Source organism: Procambarus clarkii, chromosome 31 (genome assembly GCF_040958095.1).
Source record: "Procambarus clarkii isolate CNS0578487 chromosome 31, FALCON_Pclarkii_2.0, whole genome shotgun sequence".
NCBI classification, from domain to species: domain Eukaryota; kingdom Metazoa; phylum Arthropoda; class Malacostraca; order Decapoda; family Cambaridae; genus Procambarus; species Procambarus clarkii.
In genome coordinates this window covers 12,650,019-12,675,367 of record NC_091180.1, presented here as the reverse complement: position 1 = coordinate 12,675,367, position 25,349 = coordinate 12,650,019, and the positions used below count along the sequence as shown (strand labels likewise).

The following is a 25,349-nucleotide window of genomic DNA, read 5'->3' as shown; positions in this document are numbered from 1 at the left end:
TACTCATGACGGGACAACACAAGTGACTTGAAAAGTACAACCATTGTGATGGGATCCCTGGATTTGAAAGTTCTCGTATTCCATCCTATCATTTTTCTGGCTGTCGCAATATTTGCTTTGTTATGCTCCTTAAACGTTAGGTCGTCAGACATTGTTATTCCCAAATCCTTTACATGCTGTTTTCCTACTATGGGTACATTTGATTGTGTTTTGTACTCTGTATTATGTTTAAGGTCCTCATTTTTACCGTACCCGAGTACCTGGAATTTATCACTGTTAAACATCATGTTATTTTCTGATGCCCAGTCGAAAACTTTATTAATATCAGCTTGAAGTTTTTCAGTGCCTTCAGCCGAGATAATTTTCATACTGATTTTTGTGTCACCTGCAACTTGTATTTTTGTTTATATCTGATATGAGAATAAGGAAAAGCAGTGGTGCAAGGACTGTACCCTGAGGTACAGAGCTTTTAACACTTTCGCCCTTTAGATTAGAGATAACTCGTCGCCGTTTTCTCTTACGATTCCGCATAACAGCCTACTTTTCTCGTCCATCGAAAAAATATTTCTATAAATTCCATTTTTTAACCGAAATGGATGGGGATACATTTGTTTTGTAGAGAATTTATTTGTGAATGTTTTGGTACCAGAATGAATATTATATCACATAAACTTCTATGAGTAAAAAAAAAAATACAACAAGTATGTTTGGGGGTGTGGCGAGCGTGTGGCAGTGGGTTCCCTTTAGCCGTTGATATATCCAACACGTGGGAAATATTTGTATGTGTTATGTATATGTCTGTGTAGGGAATTTTACTGCGATCACTGTCATACAAATTATAAAATGTTTCAACAAGTATAAACATGACAAACATCAAACGAACGAAAACAATGCGTTCGTTTCTGCCGCGAACGCATACTGAGCGACGTGGTTCTATATTTGGCGCTTCTCTTACACATGCTTTGTACATATGTTATACATTTCATCTTATAGAAAATTTTATTGCGAACACATTGGTATAAAAAAAGAAATACGTACATAGAAAAGTAGGGTCAGGAAACGTATAAACTTTCCAAGCATGATTTCCCCCGTGTTTTCGCCAGTGCGCTCGCGGCTAACTACTCTCCACTTCACACACTCTTGCGGGTGGGCAATTACCTATATTAAACATTCATATGCATATGTCTGTGTAGAGAATTCTATTGCGATTCCAATGATACCAAAATTAGCGATGTAGGACAACTGTAGGCTTCGCAACCATTAAGAGAGTGGAAACATTTTGATGCTGTTTGGCGCTCTCGGCGAGTGATCTGCATAGTTTTTTATTTGGTGTTGATACTCCTTATGCTTGGACGGCATTTTATAGGTATGCTCTTATAGACAATTTCATTGCGAACACAGTGATACCAAATTTAAATATGTGCGCCTTCAATTATTGTCAGGACAGTCAAAAGAGTGTACACTTTTCGGTCTTACCGCGTAGGCGCGCGAAGTGCCGAAAGCATCTGGGGTATTGTTTTTTTTTTGAGCGCCGAGAGCGCGAAAGTGTTAACTGCACTTGGACTAGATTTTATATGGTTGACCGTTACTCGCCGAGTCCTGTTTGACAGAAAACCGAGTATCCAGCGTCCTACTTTACCGGTTATTCCCATTGACTTCATTTTGTGTGCTATCACGCCATGGTCACATTTATCGAAAGCCTTTGCGAAGTTCGTGTATATCACATCAGCATTCTGTTTTTCTTCTAATGCCTCAGTGACTTTGACGTAGAGCTCAAGTAGCTGTGAGAGGCACGATCTTCCCGCTCGAAATCCATGTTGGCCTGGGTTGTGAAGGTCATTGGTCTCCATGAAATTGGTGACATGACTCCTAATCACTCTCTCAAATACTTTTATGATGTGCGATGTTAGTGCAACTGGTCTATAATTCTTTGCCAATGCTTTGCTCCCTCCCTTGTGTAGAGGGGCTATGTCTGCTACTTTAAGTGCATCTGGCATCTTCCCCCGTATCCAAGCTCTTCCTCCACACTATACTGAGTGCCTGTGCTATCGGCACTTTGCATTTCTTTATAAATATTGAATTCCACGAGTCTGGACCTGGGGCCGAGTGCATGGGCATGTTTTCAATTTCTCTTTCAAAATTTAGTGCGCTTGTGTTGATATCGGTTATATTTACAGGGGTTTGAATATCCCGCATAAAGAAATTGTCTGGATCTTCCACTTTCATGTTGTTTATTGGAGTGCTAAACATGTCCTCATACTGCTTTTTTAGGTTTTCACTAATTTCTTTGTCATCCTCCGTGTATGAACCTTCACTTGTACGAATAGGTCCAATACTGGCAGTGGTTTTTGCTTTTGATTTCGCATATGTGAAGAAATATTTTTGATTTTTCTTTATTTCCTGAATTGCTTTCTGTTCTAACTGCCTTTCTTCAGTTTCATACGAGTGTTTCAATTTCCGCTCGATTTCTTCAAATCTCCCTATTTAAATCATTCCTTCTTTGACGGGAAATTCGTGTCTGCATAAGCAGTTCCATTATTTTTTCCTGCGTTTATAATGTCGTCTGCGTTCTCTTTCTACGTTGGATCTCTTTCTGGCTTTCCTCAAAGGAACATGTTTCAGACAGACTTGATACACTTCCAAAGTCAGTTTTTCTATTCCTTCTGTAGGACTTTTATTACTTAGAACAGTTTCCCATGGAATGTTTGTAAGTTCCCTGTTTATTATCTCCCAGTCTATCCTTTTATTATTAAAATTTAATTTACTGAATAGCCCCTCTCGCTTTATCAACGTTTTAGGTCTATTCTGAGTATTGATGGTCGTTTGCACTTCAATGAGCTTGTGATCCGAATATGTGGTATCTGATATCGTAATGTCTCTGATAATGTCTTCATTGTTCGTAAAGACCAGATCTAAAATATTTTCATTTCTCGTTGGCTCCGATATCTACTGATTGAGTGAAAATTTGTCACAGAATCTAAGTAGTTCTCTAATCTGTGGTTGGTTAGGTCCTGATAGATTTCCTGGTATAATATTATTGTTTGCTATTCTCCACCTGAGACTAGGCAAGTTGAAGTCACCTAGGAAGATAATATCAGGTATCGGGTTCTCCAAATTATCAAGGCTATTCTCCATTTTGTTTATCTGTTCTGTGAATTCCTCAGCCGTTGCATCTGGTGGTTTGTATATTAGAATAATCACTAAATTTATTTTCTCTATTTTTAATCCCAGTACCTCTACCACCTCATTTGTAACGTTTAGGAGCTCCGAGCATACAAGGCCTTCCCTAATATACAGACCCACTCCTCCATGTGACCTAATTTTCCTATCACGCCTGTATAGGTTATATCCTGGAATCCAGATCTCACTGTCTAAGAATTCCTCTGCATGGGTTTCCGTGAAAGCTCCAAATACTGCATTTGACTCCGTGAGGAGGCCATTTATGAACTGTACTTTGTTGTTTGTTCTTGTTTTCAGTCCTTGTATGTTGGCAAAGATGAATGAGGTTACTCTATTAGTGATAGTTTGAATGGGAGACTTTTTCGACAAGCCCATTATGTGTGGACACAATGAGTTTGTTCTGACCAGTACTGATTGTTGTAGGGCAGTTGCCTGTCATTGTTGTACTGTAGTTCCCTTTCGGTGCGTAATTGTATCTGTAATTCTGGAATGCAAGTGGATCTGGCATCCAGTTCCATACACTCTCCATACTGCTCCTTTTGAATTCTCTTTCGGTCTGGTATAAAAAATTTATAGTTTCCTCCAAATTCATTATCCTGCTTGCCGCTCTTTATGTAGCGTTCCGTGCCTTTCACGTGAAAGTGTGGGCAGCCGAGGTCATAGCATTTTCTGTCCTCCAGTGAGGTTTGGCACATGTCAGGATGGAAAAAACCTACATATTGATCCAAATCGACACTCACCTTTCCTAAGCATATTTAAACATTTTTTGGGATGTTGGTAACTGCATTCTAATCATTTCTTATTACCAGCATATCTATGTCTGCATATGCCCATCACCCAAATGGCTCCTCCCAGCATAATACTTTTGCTGTTATTACACTAATACACACATTATATATAAGTATCTACATTTGTGTTCATCATAGAGAACCACTGAGCTGGTATGGTGAATGCAAACAATAACAGGTGGCCACACAGACAGTAAACGATGCTATCTCCCTCCGTCTCTCAGCATCACTCGTCCCACAGCACTAATTATTACAACAATCCTGCTATTATCACAACCCTGGTTATTTATATCAGTCAGGGGTCATCTGTAATAGTGTCATCGCTAAATAATAGCAATTATATATATTTATTTTGACATTTTTCGGCGATGCTGTGGTCAGACGCTGAACAGCAATGCTGTTCGCTCATGCTGCGTGCGTCAGCCTTAGTTGCTCCAACAGTACTGTGCCTCTCACACCTGAGAATATTGCCCACGATTTTTTTTATAAATGGCGTCTGTTTACAAGAGCCCTGAGGAAGCTAATGTGAACCCCGTGTAGCCGCGGGCCATTTGAATCGGGCCTGGCACCCTATGGCGTATATATACGCCATGCGCACGGTGGGACATGTTACTCAGGGCGTATATATACGCCATGCGCAGTTTAAGGGTTAAAGATTTTTAAAACCCAAACTAGTGTATATAATGTCAATTGGTGAAGCACTATTATTCTATGTGATAAATTATAGTGCTTATTATAACTTACTAAGAACAACTAATATTTCTCAAAACAAAACTACGAGCCTTCAATACGATGTAGCTGATCTGTAATATTTTAAGAGCATGGACAATAGCAGGTAAATTTCACAACCCATGTGGGACCTGAAAACTATAATTTTCATTATAATTGAACCAATCATGACTACTCTGCTGTCTACGGCAATGGACGGGTACTGCGAGACGTAAATTGGTTAGTGAGGAAGAGTTTGGGCCTTGGAAAAAATGTAACTGGGAATATACCACATATGTACTGATTTATATTCAACATATTGACTTTAAGCATTAAGTCATATGTGCTGTCTTGTGTGAGAGTGGGTTGCAACCCAAGGCGCGTCCCCAGCCACCGAGCGGAGGGGTTGTGCCCTGGCACAAACCCTCCGGGAAGACCACCCACAGGCCCCCCTGGAGAATCAACGAGTCTGACATGAGACGATAACTCGAAGCTGCCGCTTGCAGATACTGCATCACTGCAGACTCTGCAAACAACAAGGGACAAAAAGGAATAGAAAAGCCGATTCAACAGATTGAGCAAACACCGCCTGCTGGCAAGCAAGACGAGAAGCAAAAAACAGAGACACTGCCTCCCGCAGGATCGGCGCAAACAGGTTCAACAGGCAGCCGATGTCCTCACCACCGAGACCAGCGCACCAGACCCAGGATCAGCTTCGAGCACTTCCACTTCCTCCTCAAGCTAGTCTGAAGACAGCTCGAGAAGGGGAAAGAAACTGAAGACCGAAGCCAAATGGCCACAGGCGTGCAAGTCCTCAGCAACCAGGGCAGCTGAAAGGGAGGGAACCTGCACATGAAGCTGCATCAGGCTGAACAAACGGGCATTGATGTGTTCAAATTCGCACCCCAGGTAAACTTGAACCACCGTAAGGGTCTCTTGCCACTCAAGCATGTGGGACCAACAGAACGTATGCCACGCCCCTAACGAAAAGACAGGACTGTCTGCCAACCAGGACAACTCCGGAACCTTCCAACATACCCAGTAAGGAAGGAAGAACTGAACTTGAAAAAGGCAGGATCCATTATTGAAGTGTAATCAGGGTCGCGCAGGAGGTAAGCCCCAATGGCCTCCTGCACCTCATGAGGCGGGATGCGAAAGGTCGAAAACCTCTGAAAAGAAGGAACCGAAGTACTCAAGGGAACCCGGAACCGAACCCTGGGAGGGGTCGACGCCTTATCAAATTCATATAAGGAGGGAGGATAAGAAAACCCTACTCCCTGCAACAACAAGCCCTGCTCAGAGGGTACCAAAACCTAAGCGGGGTCAAATGGGGCCCACGCACCCCCCCCCCCCCCAAGTCAGCTCCTCCCCTGCCCCAAAAAACTCTACATCGGGACCCGGGGCCAAGCCGTCCTCCAAAACCTCCGCCTCAAAAGAAAAGGCAGAAGCCGCTGGAAAAGCTGGAATGAAGGGGGACCCTGTTGGTCAGACCCAGAAGCCCTGGCTGGAATGTCTTCCTCATCACACCAGATGGGGCATCCCCCAAAACTGCCCGAGTCTCATCACCAACTAAACCCTGCACCGAATCCAAAACCCTCAGATGTTTCGAGGATGGAAGCAGGAGGGAAAAGAACAGGACGAACAGCAGGCGAAGGACTAGGGAGAGTGAACGAAACCCGAGTAGAGGTGGCTAACACCCCCAAGTCCAGGTCCCTATAATAAAAATGGGGCAGCCTCAGGGCATCCAGGTGAGCAACCAACCTAGTGCACTGCAGCAACCTAAAACACGCATGCAACGCCAATGTTGCCTGCACCTGAATATCAAGATCGTTGCTTGGGGGAAGTGGAATGTGAACTTAGGTGAAAGCAACACCACTTGCAGGACTCTGGGTCGAAGGTGTCACCGACCCAACAGGCAGCATGACGAAGGCAAAACCGGTGATTGTCACCCTGAAACAAGGCGACAGAGCAACCATCAAACTCGCATGAAGCGAGATGGGACCCAGGGGATGCATCCACTCGACCACAAGACATAGCCACTTGACTATTCCAAGTAGTGATATAGGAAAAAACTTCAAAACCCATCACGAGTCAACCACACATAGTGAGCAGGTTTCACAAAGTGCCTAATTACAAGACCAGTTAGCTTACCTGTCTTGCTGGTTGCGTGGAGTCGTTGGCGTCTTACGAGCAGGTGTTTTTTGTCCTTGTCCTCGTACCGTCAGCTTGGGAATTACACGGGTAGGCGATTTACCTCTTCCTGTGGAACAGTACATTATATTATTTCCGAAGCATTTTTTCCTTCAAATTCACATATTTCCCGTTACATTTTCCCCATCTCTTTTGAAACTAAAGAGAAAAAACAAAATCAACTGATATTGCAACTTCATCCCACTTCCTCTAATACTAATTTGTACAACACGACACGCCAGGTTATTATTCCTAACCAGAGAGCCTAGTGATATTCCTCGCAGCTTACAACACATAGTCTTTAGCTGCTTGCTAAAGCAGCAGCTATTTTGTACATTTTATCAAATTATCTTCTCCCATCCCACTTTTAATTATATATTTATGGGAGACCGCCCTTTATTTAACATTCAGCCTTACTAGTGTAACACTCACACAAACCAACAAGCTCCAGATATTCCTCTAGCTTACTGCTTTACTATCAAACAATTGAAGATGCATCTTCCGTTAGCACATCACTGAAGACATTTCTGCCCCTCTTTTCAACTACACCATATCTTTTGTACTGGAAGTACAGTACAGTACATCCTTTTGTTTAACTCTCTGGCTGTGCATCATTCATATGATAGAGTACCTAAATATGCCCAAGACTGCACATCACATCATATAATGTAGTTGGAAATTTTAGGTAGTCAAATCTTACACATACATGGGACTCACAGTTGCTTCCTCAGGCCTCCACTAGCACACCCCCCTATTTCAGAGAGGAGAAAAAAAAAAAAAAAAACTAACTTGAGTCCGTCACTTTCCTTCTAAAGCCTTAGTAAAATAAATGAGGATCATATCTGGCATCACCACCCAGTGTGTGAACATTCAAAGTGGCCATGACAACAATGGACATAACGACAGAAGAGAAAATGGGCAGACATGCCACCAAATGGTTTCCAGACTTCAACAAAACCTATGAGAAAAAAACTGTTCAACATGCAAAAGTTGGTAGATAGAAGGAACAGGAGATATGATCACCATATACAGGATTCTGTATTGTGATCAACATAGTTGACAAGGAATTTTTTTTGTTTTATACATTGCAACATCTAAAAAAAGGGGTCACAGACTCAAGCTTATAAAGCAAAGGTGTTGAAAAAGATGCCCTAAAATTCTCTCATGAACAGTTGAGGACACATGGAACAATTTATGAGAGAAGGTCAAAACCATCAGCAGCTTCAAAGTGTCAAATGACATAGGGAAGATAATATAAGATTACAGGAAGACGGGACACCACAAGCACAGCTCTCGTCCTGTAACTACACCTGGATAGTTATACTGCCCTGCCATCCCCGACAGGCAAAATTGTCGATAGTTAAACTTACTTTGTTTTGCCTTGAATTTTATCTGCACAGGCTTTGCAACAATTTGTTATGTGATTTTCATCAAGATTTCCAGACTTCTACCTAATATTATCCTTTCACATTTCCTGCATTATGTCTTGTAGCAATTGTGAACAAAAAAAACTTCAATTAATAAAAAAAAAAAAAAAAAAAAAATTAAATGTAATGAAACGCCATTTTCTGGGTAGAGCCTCATCGGCTCCCAGGAGTCATTGGACTGATATTAGATAACATTAGTACAGGGCTTCAGTCATATGGAGTTGTCATACCTACTGGGGACCACAAGTCAGAACATGGTCCCCTCAGAGAGGTGAAGGAAGCAATAGGTTATGAAACTTTCAAGTATTAAAGTGTTCATGTCTGCCATGGACTGGGGTTGAGTACCCAGAAAGGAAGGCGCTTCAAAACAGACCCCTACTGGTAGGAAATTGCAACCTGAGACTGAACAGAGACAAGAAGCTCCCCAAAGAATAACAAGCAACATGTCATCAAACCGCGTGCTGCCGGATCGACAGTTAGAGGTTGAAAAATGGAATGAAAGACCGGGGGAGGGGGAGGGGGAGGGGAGTGCCAGGAAGCATTTCTGGCTTTCTGTGGGGAAGCCCCATTGGCTCCCTGGGGCTGACTACCAAGAAAAATAATAAAGGGAAGTTACTCGGGAGGCGGCTGTACTACACGACTCGTACCGAAGACGAGACAACTGGCTGCAACCGCCGACCCAAGGCCGCCGAGGGCCCAGCACATTTACAAGATATCGAATAGCCAGGACCCTGTTCAATCTTCAGAAACCCTCATGCCCAAATATCCACCCAAGACATATTGCAAAACATTGCAGCCAAAGCTGCAAAACTTATAAACATCATGGGTGCATGGGTGCAGGGAGCCGGTCGGCCGAGCGGACAGCACGCGGGACTTGTGATCCTGTGGTCCTGGGTTCAATCCCAGGCGCCGGCGAGAAACAATGGGCAGAGTTTCTTTCACCCTATGCCCCTGTTACCTAGCAGTAAATAGGTACCTGGGTGTTAGTCAGCTGTCACGGGCTGCTTCCTGGGGGTGGAGGCCTGGTCGAGGACCGGGCCGCGGGGACACTAAAAGCCCCGAAATCATCTCAAGATAACCTCAAGAAGGATAGACCATAGGCTGGGTAGACTTGATAACCCTGCGGATGACCCGAGAGACCCAAGCCCTGGAACGGGGAACAAGAGAAACCAGGTCAACCCAAAGCGCATCCCTGGACACAGAAGCAGACACACGCAGGTAACGGCGTAAAGCTAACACCGGACACAAAACATGATACACCTCCAGCCTAACCAATCAAGCATCAATAACTGACTTAGCACTCGAGAAGACGCTGGAACGACTCCTGACTAAATTCTTTCCTCGATCCGTCTGACCCACCGCATCCCTCCTCCGCATCTACTATGCTTGACATCCAACCTCCTGCGGCTACCCTTGATGCTGAACTGATGCTGAAAACCAAACCACCCTCAATAACACCTTGGCTCGCCTTACACGAGTCACTCTTGGGTAAAGCGAGCCACTGACTTGCTGCAAACCCTGACCCCCGGTACCAAGAGCAAGCAATCCTCAGCTGTTCCAACTTCCAAGCGTCCTGCCACCTTGCCTGACAAACCACGAACATCTTGCACTCCTAGGTGTGGAGCGACACATCCTCACCCCACTCCCAGGACTGCCTTACGCTGTCCTACTGGCACATCCAAGAAGACTGATGTGATTGCATCCTAAATGTAAAGTTCCAGAACACTCAATGTTTTACACTGTCACTTACCCTAGCCTACACGTTAACCCGATGTTCTTTCAGGTGCTCGCACTTTCCTTCCTTTCTCGTATCTGATTAGCAACTGCCTCCCAAATACCCTTCACCTCCACCTCCGTCTCTTGCGTACATCCCACTGTTTCTATTGTTCGGTGATTCTATGCTCTTACGTTTCATGCGACTCCTCATCTTTCCTGCCCAGAGTTCCTTTCCTCCCGTCTGTTTATTTTTGTTTTTATTCTTGCCCACATAGAAGAAGTCGATATTTTCCCGCCTCCTGCCACATCTTGACCATTGATGCGCTATTGTGCGTGCCGCATCTCTCTTCATTACTTGTGCAGTCATCGGGAAGAAGAACCTTCATGCAAACAGCACGTATTGCAAAGAAGCAGCAGCATCAATAACCATCGAAACCCTCCAGAAGCCTGCCCTCTCGTTCTTCTCCAGAAAAGATGGAGACAGCTGCAAACGAACAAAATGTCTACCCGGACCAAAAGAGCAAAGGCTTCTGGGCTAGAGGAAAGCACGAGATCTCCAACCCAACCCCCAAAGACAAAAAGAATAAAGCTTTCTGGAAAGAGGCCTGGACCGAAGGGGCCACCACATACCGAGGGGGAGAGAGAAAGGAGAGCACCTGGTTCAAAGACCAAGACGGCTCAGGCAGCGCATGAGCAGGCCGGAGGTGGAAAAAGGCACGAGAAACCTTGCGAAACAGAGCCAGCGACATCTACCCTGAACGCAAGCTGGAGTGGCTCTGCCAGCACCGTACGACACGAGGCGACAGTATTAGGCATAAGATGCCTGTCCAGAAAGAGTCAAGAAAAATCAACTCCTGTTCACCAGGAACCCAAACCCAGCAAGCTGGGAAAGAACTAAACCCCCTGGCAAGCAGACACGCAGACTGGCTGGGAGCCCAGACCAACCAGTCATCAAGGTAGGCCAAAATATGAACACCCAAGAGACGCAGGCGGGCCACCATGACTTGGTTAAGATGCATGAAAACGAGAGGCGCCAGGTACAGCCCGAAAGGAAGGCAAAAGTAGTAAGTCTGATGCCCCACCACGAAACCTAACCAGTCCCTGAACCCCAGATGAATAAGGATGTGCCAATACGTATCTCGGAGGTCCAAAAACACCATCCAAGAACCCAGCTCCAAGAGAAGCCGGACCCGAGACAGAGTGGTTATCCGAAAGGAGGGGCAAGGAACCCAGGGATTCAGATAGGACAAGTCCAGAATGAACCTCAGATCCGCACAGTTCCTTTTCGGCACTGGAAACAGGCAGGAAACCCACCTAAGGGACAAAGTCGTTTCGACCACACCTAAGCGCACCCACCCACAAGAAACTTAGATGATTGTCATGCCCTTCAAGATGACCTGGACAAAATAAGTATCTGGAGCACCACTTGGCAAATGGAATTTAATGTTAATAAATGCCATGTTATGGAATGTGGAATAGGAGAACATAGACCCCACACAACCTATATATTATGTGAGAAATCTTTAAAGAATTCTGATAAAGAAAGAGATCTAGGGGTGGTTCTAGATAGAAAACTATCCCCTGAGAACCACAAAGAATATTGTGCGAGGAGCCTATGCCACGCTTTCTAACTTCAGAATTGCTTTTAAATACATGGATGGCGATATACTAAAGAAATTGTTTACAACTTTTGTTAGGCCAAAGCTAGAATATGCAGCGGTTGTGTGGTGCCCATACCTTAAGAAGCACATCAACAAACTGGAAAAGGTGCAAAGACATGCTACTAAGTGGTTCCCAGAACTGAAGGGCAAGAGCTACGAGGAGAGGTTAGAGGCATTAAATATGCCAAAACTAGAAGACAGAAGAAAAAGAGGTGATATGATCACTACATACAAAATAGTAACAGGAATTGATAAAATCGATAGGGAAGATTTCCCCAAGACCTGGAACTTTAAGAACAAGAGGTCATAGATATAAACTAGCTAAACACAGATGCCGAAGAAATAAGAAAATTCACTTTCGCAAACAGAGTGGTAGACGGTTGGAACAAGTTAGGTGAGAAGGTGGTGGAGGCCAAAACTGTCAGTAGTTTCAAAGCGTTATATGACAAAGAGTGCTGGGAAGACGGGACACCACGAGCGTAGCTCTCATCCTGTAACTACACTTAGGTAATTACTCCAGGTGCACGGAGTGGGTCATATTGGGTCATACTCGAGGATGACCCAACGAAGCAAAGGGGAAAAAAACTACCCCACCAGCCCCTAACCCCCCAGAGGGGGGGGGGGGGAGCAACACAGCACCACTGCAGGCCGGACGACACGATCTGAAATGCCCACGAATCATGGGGACCAAGCGTGGGCAAACAGAGCTAGTCGCCTCCCCAATGCCCGGTCAACAGGGCAACCCTCCCAAGAACCCAACTTGTGCGCAGAGCGAACACTGCACTGACCAAAGACAGTTCCGGGGCACACACGGACCCAGAAACTGGCACCAAAGGCCCACCTTCACCAGCAGATGCCAGAGCCCTGGCACGAAACTTTCGGGAAGCATGCGAACGCGCATCCCGGACAACCAGCATATCCGAAAGAGGGTGGGAACTTGCAGAAGCCGCCTGGAGAAACAGACAACCAAATCCGAAAACAACAGTGGGCAAAAAAGGAGACGAGAACCTAAGAGCCCGGACCCAAGCAGAATCCACAAAGGGCAAGGACAGCTTGCCGACACATGAGGTGAGAGGCGTAAAACAGGGACACTGCCTCCTGGAAGATAGGCGCAAACAGCTTAAGCAACTCCGCCAATGCTCTAGCCACTGAAGTCAATGCACCAGACGACGACCCGACAGCCAACTCCTTCACAAGCCAGTCCGAGGACAGCTCAAGGAGGGGAAAAAAAACAAAAAAAAAAAAAAAAACGAAGGACTGAAACCAAATGCTCGCGAGCACAAAAATCTTCCACAGCCAAAGCAGCCAAAAGGGAAGGGACCTGGAAGTGCAACTGGAGTACACCTATCTCACAAGGAAGCAAAGGGGCATACAAGCACGCTTCAAGATGCTCAAATGAGCTCCCTAAGTACACTTGCAACACCATAGTGAGCTCCTGCCACTCAAGCATGCAGGAACAACAGAGCGTATGCCATGCCCCCCCACGAAAAGATAGGGCAGTCCGCAAGCCAGGAAATGCTGGCACCTCGTAACGCATCCAATACGCCGAAGAAGACCCGAACAAGAGAGACCGGGTCAAGCACCGAGACAGAAGCTGGGTCTCGCAGGAGGTACAGAACGCACCTAAAGCCTCCCAAACCACCGCAGGAGAAATTCGAGAGGTTGAAACTCTCCGGAAGGATGCAGTCGTGGAACCCAAGGGAACCCGGAGGGGGGGGGGGAGGGGGAAGGAGAGGGCCCGAACCTTTATCAAATTGTACAAGGAAGGGGAGGGGAGGGGGCGAACCCATCATCAAATTGTACAAGGAAGAGGGAGGGGGGTACAAAAACCCCAAACCTTGGTACAGCAGACTGCCCTGAAGGCACCAAAACCCAGGCAGGTTCAAAAGGGGCCCTGAACACCCCAGGCCGCCTTCTCCCCCCCAGCCCTGGAATCTATAAAATTATGATCCAGGGCAGAGCCATCCTCAATGCCTTCCATCCCTGAAGAAAAGGCAAAGTCCAAGGGAAAAGCATTCAAGAAAGGGATCTGCTGGAAGGTCATCCAAGAAAGGGACCCAGGAGCCTCAGCAGGAGGAACCGGCTCAAATCCCTCTGTCCCTGCCTCAAATGGGGCAATCCCCGGAGCCACCCGAGCCTCGTCCCCAGTTAAACCCTGTCCCGACCCCCAAAACCCTCAGACATTTGGGAGCCGGAAGCAGAGAGGGAGGAGAACGGCGAACCACACCAACAAGGGGAGGACAAAGGGGCCTGGACGGAACCGTGGTTGAAGTGACCAATGCCCCAGAGTCCAAGTCCCTATAACCAAAACGGAGGCAGCCACAGGGCACTCGAGCGGGCAACCAATCGTGCGCATTGCAGCAACCTGGCATGCAATGCGTGAGCTGCTTGACCTCTAACCTCAGCTGTAGCAGTATGGGTAAATTGGAGTACGAGTAGAGTACAAGTCTCAAGACTCCAGGTAGGTGTCGTCGACCCAACAAGCAGCATGACGGAGGCAGTACATGTGATCGTCACCCTTAGTCAAGGGCAATGAGCAACCCTCAAACTTGCACAGGGAGAGATGGAACGCTGATGACTCATACATCATGGTCAACAAAGTCCCGACAGAGTTTTCCCGCAGGAAGTTATTTACCTACAAGTAAATGGCCCAGAGATAGACCACCAAAGCTGGTTGTATCCCAGTAATATATCCGGGCAAACTGGCCCATGAGGCGAGCAATCCTGGAGACTCAAAGTAGGACCACTCTATTGAACATAGGTATCATCTAATATGTACTGTAGCTGCCTCCCAACAGGCAATAAAGCAAACTAATGAATGAAAAACTCAGGAGGAAGAACCACAACCCAAGGGACCAGAAAGAGTCATGGCCACTTCGATTATGCAAGCTGGGCAGCCCAGTGTGCCCCATCCAGCAACTAACCACTCCCTAACCAGGACCAAACTAAGGTATCGGGACCTAGGCTGACCCCATGAGCTAGGTAGCGAACCGCCCAGTCCCCTACGGAAACTGAAACCCGAAGGATCCAGAGAAGGGAACCCTGAACCCCAAGGGGTGTATTCACCGGGAGCCTAGTGAAGGGAGCCCTTAGCACATGCAGCCCCTGGTACAAATTCCAGGCCACTGCCACAATGCAGAAGGAACACCAGTAGGGTGAAACCAATCAGGTAATCGAGGCCAGAGCAGGCTTCTACCCAGTATACATTTAGTTGAACCACTGACGATCCGGATGCCGGCTCAGTGGGCTGGGACCCCTCTTCCCCTCCTGGGGGGAGAGTGGTCGGCACGAATGAGCGGTGCACAGTGGTGTGACGTGTTGCTCGTTAACTTTTTTTCTTTGGGGGAGTTTCTTGCCTCTGTTCAGTCTTTGGTTGCAATTTTCTACCAGTAGCAGTCTCTCTTGAAGCGCCTACCTTTCTGGGTGCTCAACCCCAGTCCATGGCAGACATGAATACTTTAATACTTGAAAGTTTCATAGGCCATTGCTCCCTTCACCTCTCTGAGTGGACCATGTTCTGGCTAGTGGTCCCCGGTAGGCATGACAACTCCATATGACTGAAGCCCTGTACTAATATTAGTCAATATTGGTCTAATAGCTCCAGGGAGCCGACGGGGCTCCCCCACAGAAACTGCTTGTGATGTTGGGGTAAACTTGAAGGATTCAATTTAATGGGGAATTTGAGAAACCCTTTTGTTTGTCTTGTAATACAATTGCCAAAAGCTCAAGAAGACTACAATAGGCTCGGCAACAATTCCTCTTGGTAACTTTAATAATACAGTACTGTACTGCACTATACAGTATTACTTTCTTGTTAAAATTAGTACAGTTGAGTACAGTACCACTGTACTATTTGGTACAAAAATTGAACAATAGAGCAAAAAGTAAAGATACTTACCTGGGGATTTTCCCCTACCAGGGCTTTTTTCAATGAAGGAGCTGCTACTGGGAGTCTTGGCAGACCACGGACTATTCAACTCTGACACATTCCCTAGGGATGAGGCATTTGCTGCAGAGAGAGAGAGAGAGAGCCTTTCAAAACATGTTTCTGAAATTCTATATCCATGACCTCACATTACAGTAGCAACTTCCCATTTACTTTATTATCTCCAGCTTATTTTCTGCTTTATCCCCATTTCCCTTACTACCCTAAACTGGCCTAGAGGCTGCTCCTGGTAAGTAACCTACAATCAGTTAAAGAATACTAGATACATTTCCATCACAAGTGATCAAGAAACGTTTTCCACGTTCGTTTGGATAAACCGGATAAGGGGGTCATCCAGACAAAATCACATTCGGATAGTTTTACGTCCACATCCGGATGACCAGAGGCTCGTCCAGATACAAATTGACATGCAGAGTTTTTACCGTATATGCTGGCAATCTCTCCAAAACCCCAGAAATGCCATCACTGCTGTTATAATGGAAGGGGACTCCCCTTCCAAACACTAATACCTCTTCTCCTACCCCCTTCCTCACTGTCTTCCATACGCCAACAAGAGTCCTCAATAAAGGTAATACACACTTGTACATACTACAATTTATATTTTGTACTACAGTATGCATAAAATGTACTTTGTTAAAATTTTTGAGTGTAAATTGTAATTCAATTTACATTATTTCTTATGGGAAATTTTTTTTAACCATCTCTGGGAAGCAAATTAAATTAAAAAAAATGAAGGTACCACTGTATATACAGAAAAATCCCAGTAGTACAATCAGGTTCGTTCTCGATGCACAATCGAGAATTCCGGGTTCAAATCCAGGGCGGGACAGAAATGGTCGAGTACATTTCCTTTCACCTAGCAGTAAGTAGGTATATACTCAGGAGTTAGTCAGCTGGTTGTGGGATTGCATCCTAGGATAGGTCAGTAATTCGACCTAGCAGGTGTTTAATACACACCTGCTTCCTGTCACAACACAATGAATTATTATTAATCATAAATGAGGGCAGCAATCAGAGACAATGTATCAGACTGAAGAAGTGTTACCAGTAAAGCACCACAGGGTTCAGTTCTAGCACCAGTAATGCTCATTGTCTACATAAACGATCTACCAGCGTAATCACCACTAGGTAACGACAAAGTAAGGTAGACCATTGTCATGCCCTTGAAGACCTGGACAAAAGAAGAGCCTCACTTGGTAAATGGAATTTAATGTAAACAAATACCATGCTGTGGAATAGGAGAAAATAGGGCTCACACATTCTACAAATTATGTGAAAAATCTTTAAACAATTCTGATAGAGATCTAACGATGGTTCTAGACAGAAAGCCACCACCTGAAGACCACAAAAGAACACTGTGAGGGCCTATGCTACACTTTCCAATTTCAGAATTGCTTTTAAATATGTGGATGATAAAATATTAAAGGAATAGTTCACGACATTTGAGGCCAAAGTTGGAATATGCACCAGTTGTATGATTCCCCTATCTTAAGAAGCACATAAACTAGATGAAGTGCAAAGATATGGATCTAAATGGCTTCCAGAACTGAAAGCAAGAGCTACCAGAAGTTAGTGGCATTAAATATGTTAAAGTTAGAAGATGAAAGAAAAGAAAATATGCAATATGATCACCATGTATAAAATAGTAATGGGAATAGACAAAATTGATAAAGAAGAATTCTTGAGACCTGGAACATCAAGAGAGAGGTCACAGATTTAAGGTAACTAAACAAAGCTGCTGAAAAAATATTAGAAAATTCACTTTTGCAAACAGTGGTAGATGGTTGGAACAAGTGAGAAGGTCGAGGCCAAAACCGTTAATAGATTCAAAGTATTATATGACAAAGTGCTGGGAAGATGGGACACCACAAACGAAGCTCTCATCCTGTACCTACTGTACACTTGGGTAATTTCACACACTAGGGTTACATCAATGTTCCATTTCAAGGTTGAACTACAGTACTGACCTTACCCTAGATGCAACCCGACAACAAGCCGACTAACACCTGCAGACCTATTTACTGCTAGATGAACAGAGGCATAAAGTGATAGGAAATGTGCCAAAAACATTTTTGTGCTACCTTGGTTACCTTGAGGTGCTTCTGGGGCTTAGCGTCCCCTGCGGCCCAGTCATCGACCAGGCCTCCTGGTTGTTGGACTGGTCAACCAGGCTGTTGGACGCGGCTGCGGGATTCGAACCCATCAGGATTCAATGGGTTACCGATTACTGCCCTCACAGTAACCCAGGATTCGAACCCAGGATTCTCAAGTGCAAGTTTAGAACAAACCCAATTATACCACCAGTTGGAAAAAATGATTTAAATACAGTATTGCGTTAAATGGTGAAATACAGACCACAACCCTACAAACTTCTATAAGGGTGCACTGAAGAAATAATTTGAACCTTAACACTTTTGCGGTTCCAGCGCTATTGCTCCACCTTTCCTAGTGGTTTTGGGCGTTCTGCGGGAGCGCGCAGTAATAGTGAAAAGTGTATACTCTTTTCAACTTTGTCACCTTAATTCTCGTCCTAGGTTGTTCAATTTTGTATCAATGTGTTCGTAACAGAATGTTCTACAGGACTAAAAGCATATACACTCCAAAAGCCCGGCTTACCACCTGCAGCAAACAAAGTGAGAGCAAGTTACCCTGGAGTGCGCAAGAGCAAGAAAATCTCTACATTCTTTTCACTTTGGTCACCTCAATTTTCGTCCTAGGTCTTTCATTTTGGTATCAATGGGTTCGCAATAGAATTCCCAACAGGAGTATATGCATATAATGTCAAAAACCGTGGCATGCTCCACCCGCCGACATGATGAAAGCCGGCCGTGGTTACCCAGAAGAGAGCAGGGAGGCGCGCCCGGCCTTCCATTAGAGCGCGGTAATACTGAAAAGACTATCTTCAACTTTGTCATCTCAATTCTCATCCTATGGGGTTTTCAATCGATATCAATGTGTTCGCAATAGAATTCCCTACGCGATTAAATACATATGAAGTCCGAAAGCCCGGCGTACCACCCACACAAAACAGAGAAAGCGAGAGCGTGTTACCCGGGAGCGCTAAAGAGCAATGAAATGTGTACAATTTTTTCACTTTGTCACCTCAATTCTTGTACTAGGTCTTTCATTTTGGTATCATTGGGTTCGCAATAGAATTCCCTAAAGGAGAATATGCATATATAAAGTCCAAAAGCCAAGCATACCACCCACAGCAAACAAAGTGACAGCGTGTTACCCCCATGAGCGCTCATCAAGAGCAATAAAATGTGCTTACTCTTTTCAACTTTGTTACCACAATTCTTGTCCTAGATCTTTCATTTTGGTATCAATGTATTCACAATGAAATTACCTACAGGAGTATAGGCATATAATGTCCAAAACCGTGGCGCACTTCTCCCTCATCCAAGACGAAAGCCGGCCAAATTTTGACGCCATACTTCGTCATTAGTGGAAATAAGGTACAGTATTAAAAATTTGACTTCATACTTCGTCATTAGTGGACGAAAGTGTTAAAAAAATTGAAATGTTGGCGGGAACGAGGAACACAAGATGTGACTGCCCAGCCTGTCCTTATAAACAAAGGCCAAAGTCCATTCCATGCACCCACCAAACCCCATTTATAATGAAAAAAAAAAAAGAGGTTTACACACGACTCACAACGGATGCAGTCCGAACACTTCCGGACCAAGTGCTACGCGGACTACTTTTGTTCGAAACAACGCTGTAAATGCTTCATCCACGTTCTAGAAATACAAATTTAGATCAATAGAACCTAAAATATCTGACCTAAGCAATGCTTAAATACGCTAATGTATAATAATATTAATTCATATTTCAGAAAATTCCCGTTTTGAATGAACAGCATGTTAAAATTGACGAATGCGTCTTTGGGGTCGACCGCTGCATGGAATGGACTTGGTCCGAGGATGGGTCAATCTGTCACTGTGAGAGAGGCAGTCAGTCACGGGGTGGATATGGGTCTTGGACATGGAAAATAACTCCATTCTTCCAAGCTTGTACTGTATAAAGTTTCCACCCTCAAGGATCGAGTATCTTCTTTCCAAAACTAATATCTTATTGAAGTGCCTCATGTAAGACTAGTACAGGATTTAAGAGATATTTAAGGATGTTTCTTGTGCATGTCATAACTGGCACCTGGCAGTAGATTGATTCTTACCCTTTGTGTGTGTGAAATACAGCACTATATTCCTGTTTCTATAACCACCTATATATGTTTAAGTATATGTTGGGCAGAATGCAAGTATAAAGTATCCTGATCAGTAATGCATTAACCTTCAGTTTTGGGCATCTATTAGATTCTAACATTGCATGCATTCTATGCTTGTGCCTTGTGTTTGTATACAGTAAATCTCCTATTAATTTCTAAATGGGTCAGAGAAATTATAATTTTGTGGCCCTGTACATAACAACTGGGCTATCTTTAGTAACCTCAATTCCTAGCATATAAATAATTAACATCAGCGAAATAAAAAGAAAAATTAAATCTATTCCTAAAAAGGTTAACTATAAGACAAATTAAAACAGTGCCTCTAACAGCTATTATTTAGCCTAGTACTCTGGAACAAAACCGATTGTACAGTTCTTTACTATATTGGTTAAAAGGCAGCAAGTACAAGCCCTTCCACCAAGGTGAATTTCACTAAAATGCACCTTTGTGTAACTTTAAAATGTAAACTGCACTTCACTAATCATTTTACAAACGTCATAATCTTGTATTGCATGCAGCGAGGACGAGCAACAAACATACTTTACCCCTTACACTATTGTAGATACCCAACTAGGCATACAGAACATTAGATTAGGTTACAAATTCCTAGGTTAGATAGCATAGTTAGAAAATGACATCTGATTATGGTTGTCAAGACACATGCTTGAAGTAAAACAACATGACCTGGAACCTCATTAACTTACCATTCTCACTACTTATTACAAGTGAAGGCACACCTTGCTCCTGTGCCTTCCTCTGCCACCGAGGAAGCGGACCTCTTGTCAACTCTCCGTCCATCCTCAGCGCTTCATTAAGTTTGGCCTCAAACTGGAGGTGGGACATTGTTTTAAGGCGATGCTACCGTCTAGCCGTGACTCTTCTTAGCAAAGCAGCTCTCACACTTAATCTGGACTATGCAACAAATTCAAAATTAGGACCAGTTCAATTTAAAATAATTTACAAAGTACTAGTAGAGCATTGGATTTTTTTTTCCAAATAACAATAGCATGCATAACAATAACAAATACTTATTATCCCCATTGTTTTCTATATACACAAAATTTGGATAAAAAGAAAGAAACATCAAGTAGCACAAGAGCAACATAAAATATAACATGTCTAACTTTGACCATCCCGCAGCACCCCAGACGAGACAAATGCACAGTTTTCAAGAGGCATAAATTGTAAAACTACTTCAAATTTTAATATATGAGCAATGAGAGCAATGTGGTCAAAGCACCAATATAAATTTTAAGGAAAAGGATATAAATAGGACATGCTATGATGCAAGAATTGAAAGAGTAGAGCAACTGATTAAGTGTAGACAGAAACATATTATACAGCACTGTTCTGCAGGTTTAACAACATTATAACAGCAGCAATATCTAGAAAGTGTGTCCAATTCCATAGCAAGTGTTATGCAAGAGCGTCAGAGTACAGTATATAGTTTCCCTAAAATATGCAAAAAGAATACATTTAGAAATTAAGGGACAGCCAGCTGTGGCAGATGAAGACTACAGAATTTGGTAATTCCACTGGCACACTAATGGCAAGGTCAAATAAGCACATCAGGGCAAGGTGTAACAAGCAAAAGATTTAGAACAGTACGGTACTGATACATGGATGGCATCAGGAGATTTGGGGGGAAAAAAAAAAAAAAAAAAAAAAGGAAATGCAATAACATCCTTTGTGGTCTATGGCCTTTGTGAAGGGTCTACTACACAGGGTCACCTGTGGGGGGAACATTACAGAAATGGCATACACTCTGAATACCATACAAGTATCAAACTCTGGGCATCTCTCTTCCCGACAGATGTCCTAGCATCAAGCAAGTGCCCAATTGGTAAACACAGTCCAAATAGCTGATCAAATTACTGGATCCTTCAAGGATAGGAGATAGATTTAATTATCAGACATTAACATGTACCAATACCCAAACTTAAATTTGTTCATCCCCTTCTTTGCTATAATTTCCCTTTTCATAATTTTAAATCACAACAGAAAGAGACATTATACGATTCTAAACCCCCCCTACGCTGCTCTTAGAATCACAGTAAACAGTGTATTCGTTCACTGTTCATAATGCAGCCAATCTATAGCGCCAGTAATATAGCCGACAATTCCACTGTGGAGACAGATGCTATATCTATTAAAACAAAAATGATATTAGTTAAGAGGACTCTATCCTACTGTAACTTAAAATATTGACCCATCTGTATAAACCTAGACAGTATCCATATTCTGTACAGTACATGTAAGGAAGCATGTTCCAAATATACAGTAACAATTTTAAAACATCACCTGAAGTATTACAGTTTGTTCCAGTGAAGGGTTGACAATATTTCACATGACCAAGAGCTATCCAAGGGCAAACTTGACCAGTTATTATTAATTTTTCCTGAAGAAAGAATTGCTATTGATTACATAGGTGATGTTCACAGTGGTGATGGAGTCCTCAAGAACCATGTTTATAGTGGAAGATTCAGAAGTTTGAGTGGTACCAGTTCCTGAACAATGTAACTTTATGCTTCTCAATGTTCTCCTGCTTCTACCCGTACTATTCAGCTATCTGTCAGGCAAAGTGTGGCATTTTAATTTTAGCAACAATAGCATTCTGTGTAGGTGATGCAGAACATTTATTTGTATATCCGACCTCCATGTGATGTGGGCCAAAACTTTAACTAGTCATACTCATCATGCATGTCACATAGAGTCTTAAGACGAGGCACACATACAGTTACCAGTCCAGTGTCGAGGAAATTTGTCTAGTGCTGAAATAGAGGGAGTACAGAGAACACACGTAGAATACATAAGACGCGATAAAGCACCTAAGTTACTGTATTGGGATCATCTCAAAGCTCTCCAAATATACTCGCTAGAAAGAAGACGAGAGAGATATCAAATAATATACACATGGAAAATACTGGAGGGCCAGGTCCCAAATCTACACAGTAAAATAACAATGTACTGGAGTGAATGATATGGGAGAAAATGCACAATAGAACCAGTGAAGAGCAGGGGTGCCATAGGCACATTCAGAGAACACTGTATAAACATCAGAGGTCCACGGTTGTTCAACATCCTCCCAGCGACTATAAGAAATATTGCCGGAACAACCATGGAAATCTTCAAGAAAAAACTATATAGTTTTCTCCAAGGAGTGCCGGACCAATCGGGCTGTGGTGGGTATGTGGGCCTGCGGGCCACTCCAAGCAACAGCCTAGTGGACCAAACTCTCACAAGTCAAACCTGGCCTCAGGCCAGGCTTGTGGAGTAGAACTCCCAGAACCCCATCAACCAGAGTATACAGCATTACGGTTTTTGTTGATCATGTCTGTTCAAAGAGTAACTTGCCGTAAAACATCAACAATGAACAATGTCACAAAAGTTGTTGTAAGGATATCTTTATATAAGCACAAAGTCTCAACCACTTTTTTTTTGGTAAATATAGTGGTAGACGGTTGGAACAAGTCAAGTGAGAAGGTGGTGGAGGCCAAAACCGTTAGTAATTTCAAAGCATTACATGACAAAGAGTGCTGGGGAGACGGGACACCACGAGCATAGCTCTCATCCTGTAACTACACTTGGTTAATTACACTTAGGTAATTACTGTATAGACAGTGCATTTGCTTTTTGTAAGTAAATGAGAATCCTCATGGATTGCCATATCACACTGTTCTATGGCTAAGATGGGGAGCTGTATTGGAGAACTTTTATGAACTGCATAGGGAACAGATTTTAATGAAACACGCAGTACCGTAATAGCCTATGCATGAACCGACAGAATTTCTTTATCTAGAAATAATTTAATTATAAATATGATTTTGTTCAAAGTGAAAAAATTTTGATTGTTGATATTTGCAGTGTCCATGTTTAGAAGCACATGGGTCAGAATAGCTCTCTGTAGTAAACGTCAACAAATATGCTTCATTTTCAAGCTAATGATACACACCTGAAATAAATACTCAAGGTTGCTGTAGCTCAATCATTTCCTCTGAACTTTGATACGATGTGCCAGAGCAAGAGATGCGACGCATCACTAAGAAGCAATACTAGAAACTAAATGTAAATATTTTTATTATTTTGTTTTTCCCTTTAACGAGTGCTTTACACGTTGCTCCAGAAGGGGAAAAGGTCTTCATTGCCCTGGCCCACATGGTTCAGAATCATATGATATTTGGTGTGCCATAGCAAATGAGTGAGCCCCCTGAACTAGATGCATTGAAATTGCAAAATATGATGACCAGACCACACATTAGAAAGTGAAGGGATGACGACGTTTCGGTCCGTCCAGGACCATTCTCAAGTCAATTGAGAATGCAAAATATGAATGAAAAAAGAATTCCAAGGCATGATAAGCTAGGATCCAAGCCACAGAGATTACACAAATGTATAAGACAGGTTACTAGAGATTTATTTCAGGAAGCATTATCAATAAGACTATGAATGTTAATCTTCAGTTTTATCTTCCCCTTGTTGAGTCCCATTTAGATCATGCAGTTCAGGTTCAGTCTCTGCACTACAGGATGAACAAATTCACTTGAACAGGTATAAAAAATAAAAAGATAGTTAACCTAAGAAATTAAGTAGCTTCCTTATAAATAGATTCAGGAGGCTTAATTTACGTCCTCAAGAAAGTCAAGGGAGTAAGGAGTAACATGACTGAGGGATATATATGAATGAAGCGAGTGTAACAAAGGAGATATTATTAATAAGGTGCTAAACATATCAAGACAAAATAGAAAACAAAACAAATGCTACAAATTTAAAAAAAATCCTAGATTAAGAAAGCCTCGGGTAAACACTGATTTAGAAACAATGTTCTCACGTCATGCAACAAATTACTGGGTAACATAACAGACAAAGGATCACCAGTGGGAGTAGGACTCGTCAGAGGCAGCAGGACAGTCAGCAGGGCTCAGCAGACGAAAGATGTGTCTGCGCCTCTCGCACCAGTTCAAACTATCCCAGACTTGCCTGTTTAAAACATGTAAACAATCGCTTGAGATCCTTTCATTAATCTAAATTCTTTATTAAGAAATAAAATCCTAATTATATATACTAAATATATTTCTTTGTACATTAAAACTTGACAAATAACATTTGAAAAATATATATTAGGTTCAACGAGGAAAAAGGAGTGATAAAAAGTCTCATTTGGTATTGGCGGGAAACTCAAACTAATAATTATGCCTAAATATTGTTTTATTTTGTAATAACGAAATAAATAAAGCTCAGCGTGACCATTATATGAATTAATTATAATGTAATTCAGAGTATACTTTTTATATATTAATCACGTTATTTGTTTTTAAACGAAAATATATAGATGATATGATGACCAAACTATTATGATTGCCTTACCTCTCAGAATGTTTGGCAATATGTTTATTTGTGATGTGTGTCTATGTATATATTAACACGTTGTACTGAATGGGGTGAGAATAGCTTGAGCTACCTCATCCCTTTGTGTGTATTTTACCTCAATAAACTTATTTCAATTTC

The 25,349-nt window shown here is 43.1% G+C and overlaps 1 protein-coding gene across 7 annotated transcripts in view; it reads right to left on the bottom strand.

Moving 5' to 3' along the window:
- Nucleotides 1-24,833, bottom strand: part of fzy (cell division cycle 20 protein fzy) — a 66,211-nt gene extending 41,378 nt beyond the window's left edge. The window contains exons 1-5 of one of the 7 annotated variants that reach the window (XM_069334354.1): nt 24,717-24,832; nt 22,146-22,413; nt 20,549-20,672; nt 15,569-15,679; nt 6,828-6,936 (exon numbers count right to left, since the gene is read on the bottom strand). In XM_069334354.1, the coding sequence (XP_069190455.1) occupies nt 6,828-6,936; nt 15,569-15,679; nt 20,549-20,642 (314 nt within the window). In that variant the 5' untranslated portion in view covers nt 20,643-20,672; nt 22,146-22,413; nt 24,717-24,832. Of the gene's footprint in view, nt 1-6,827; nt 6,937-15,568; nt 15,680-20,548; nt 20,757-22,145; nt 22,414-24,716 lie in introns of all 7 variants that reach the window. The other 6 variants (XM_045743062.2, XM_069334352.1, XM_045743061.2 and 3 more) reach the window with 6 other exon arrangements.
- Between the last annotated feature and the right edge of the window lie 516 nt (nt 24,834-25,349).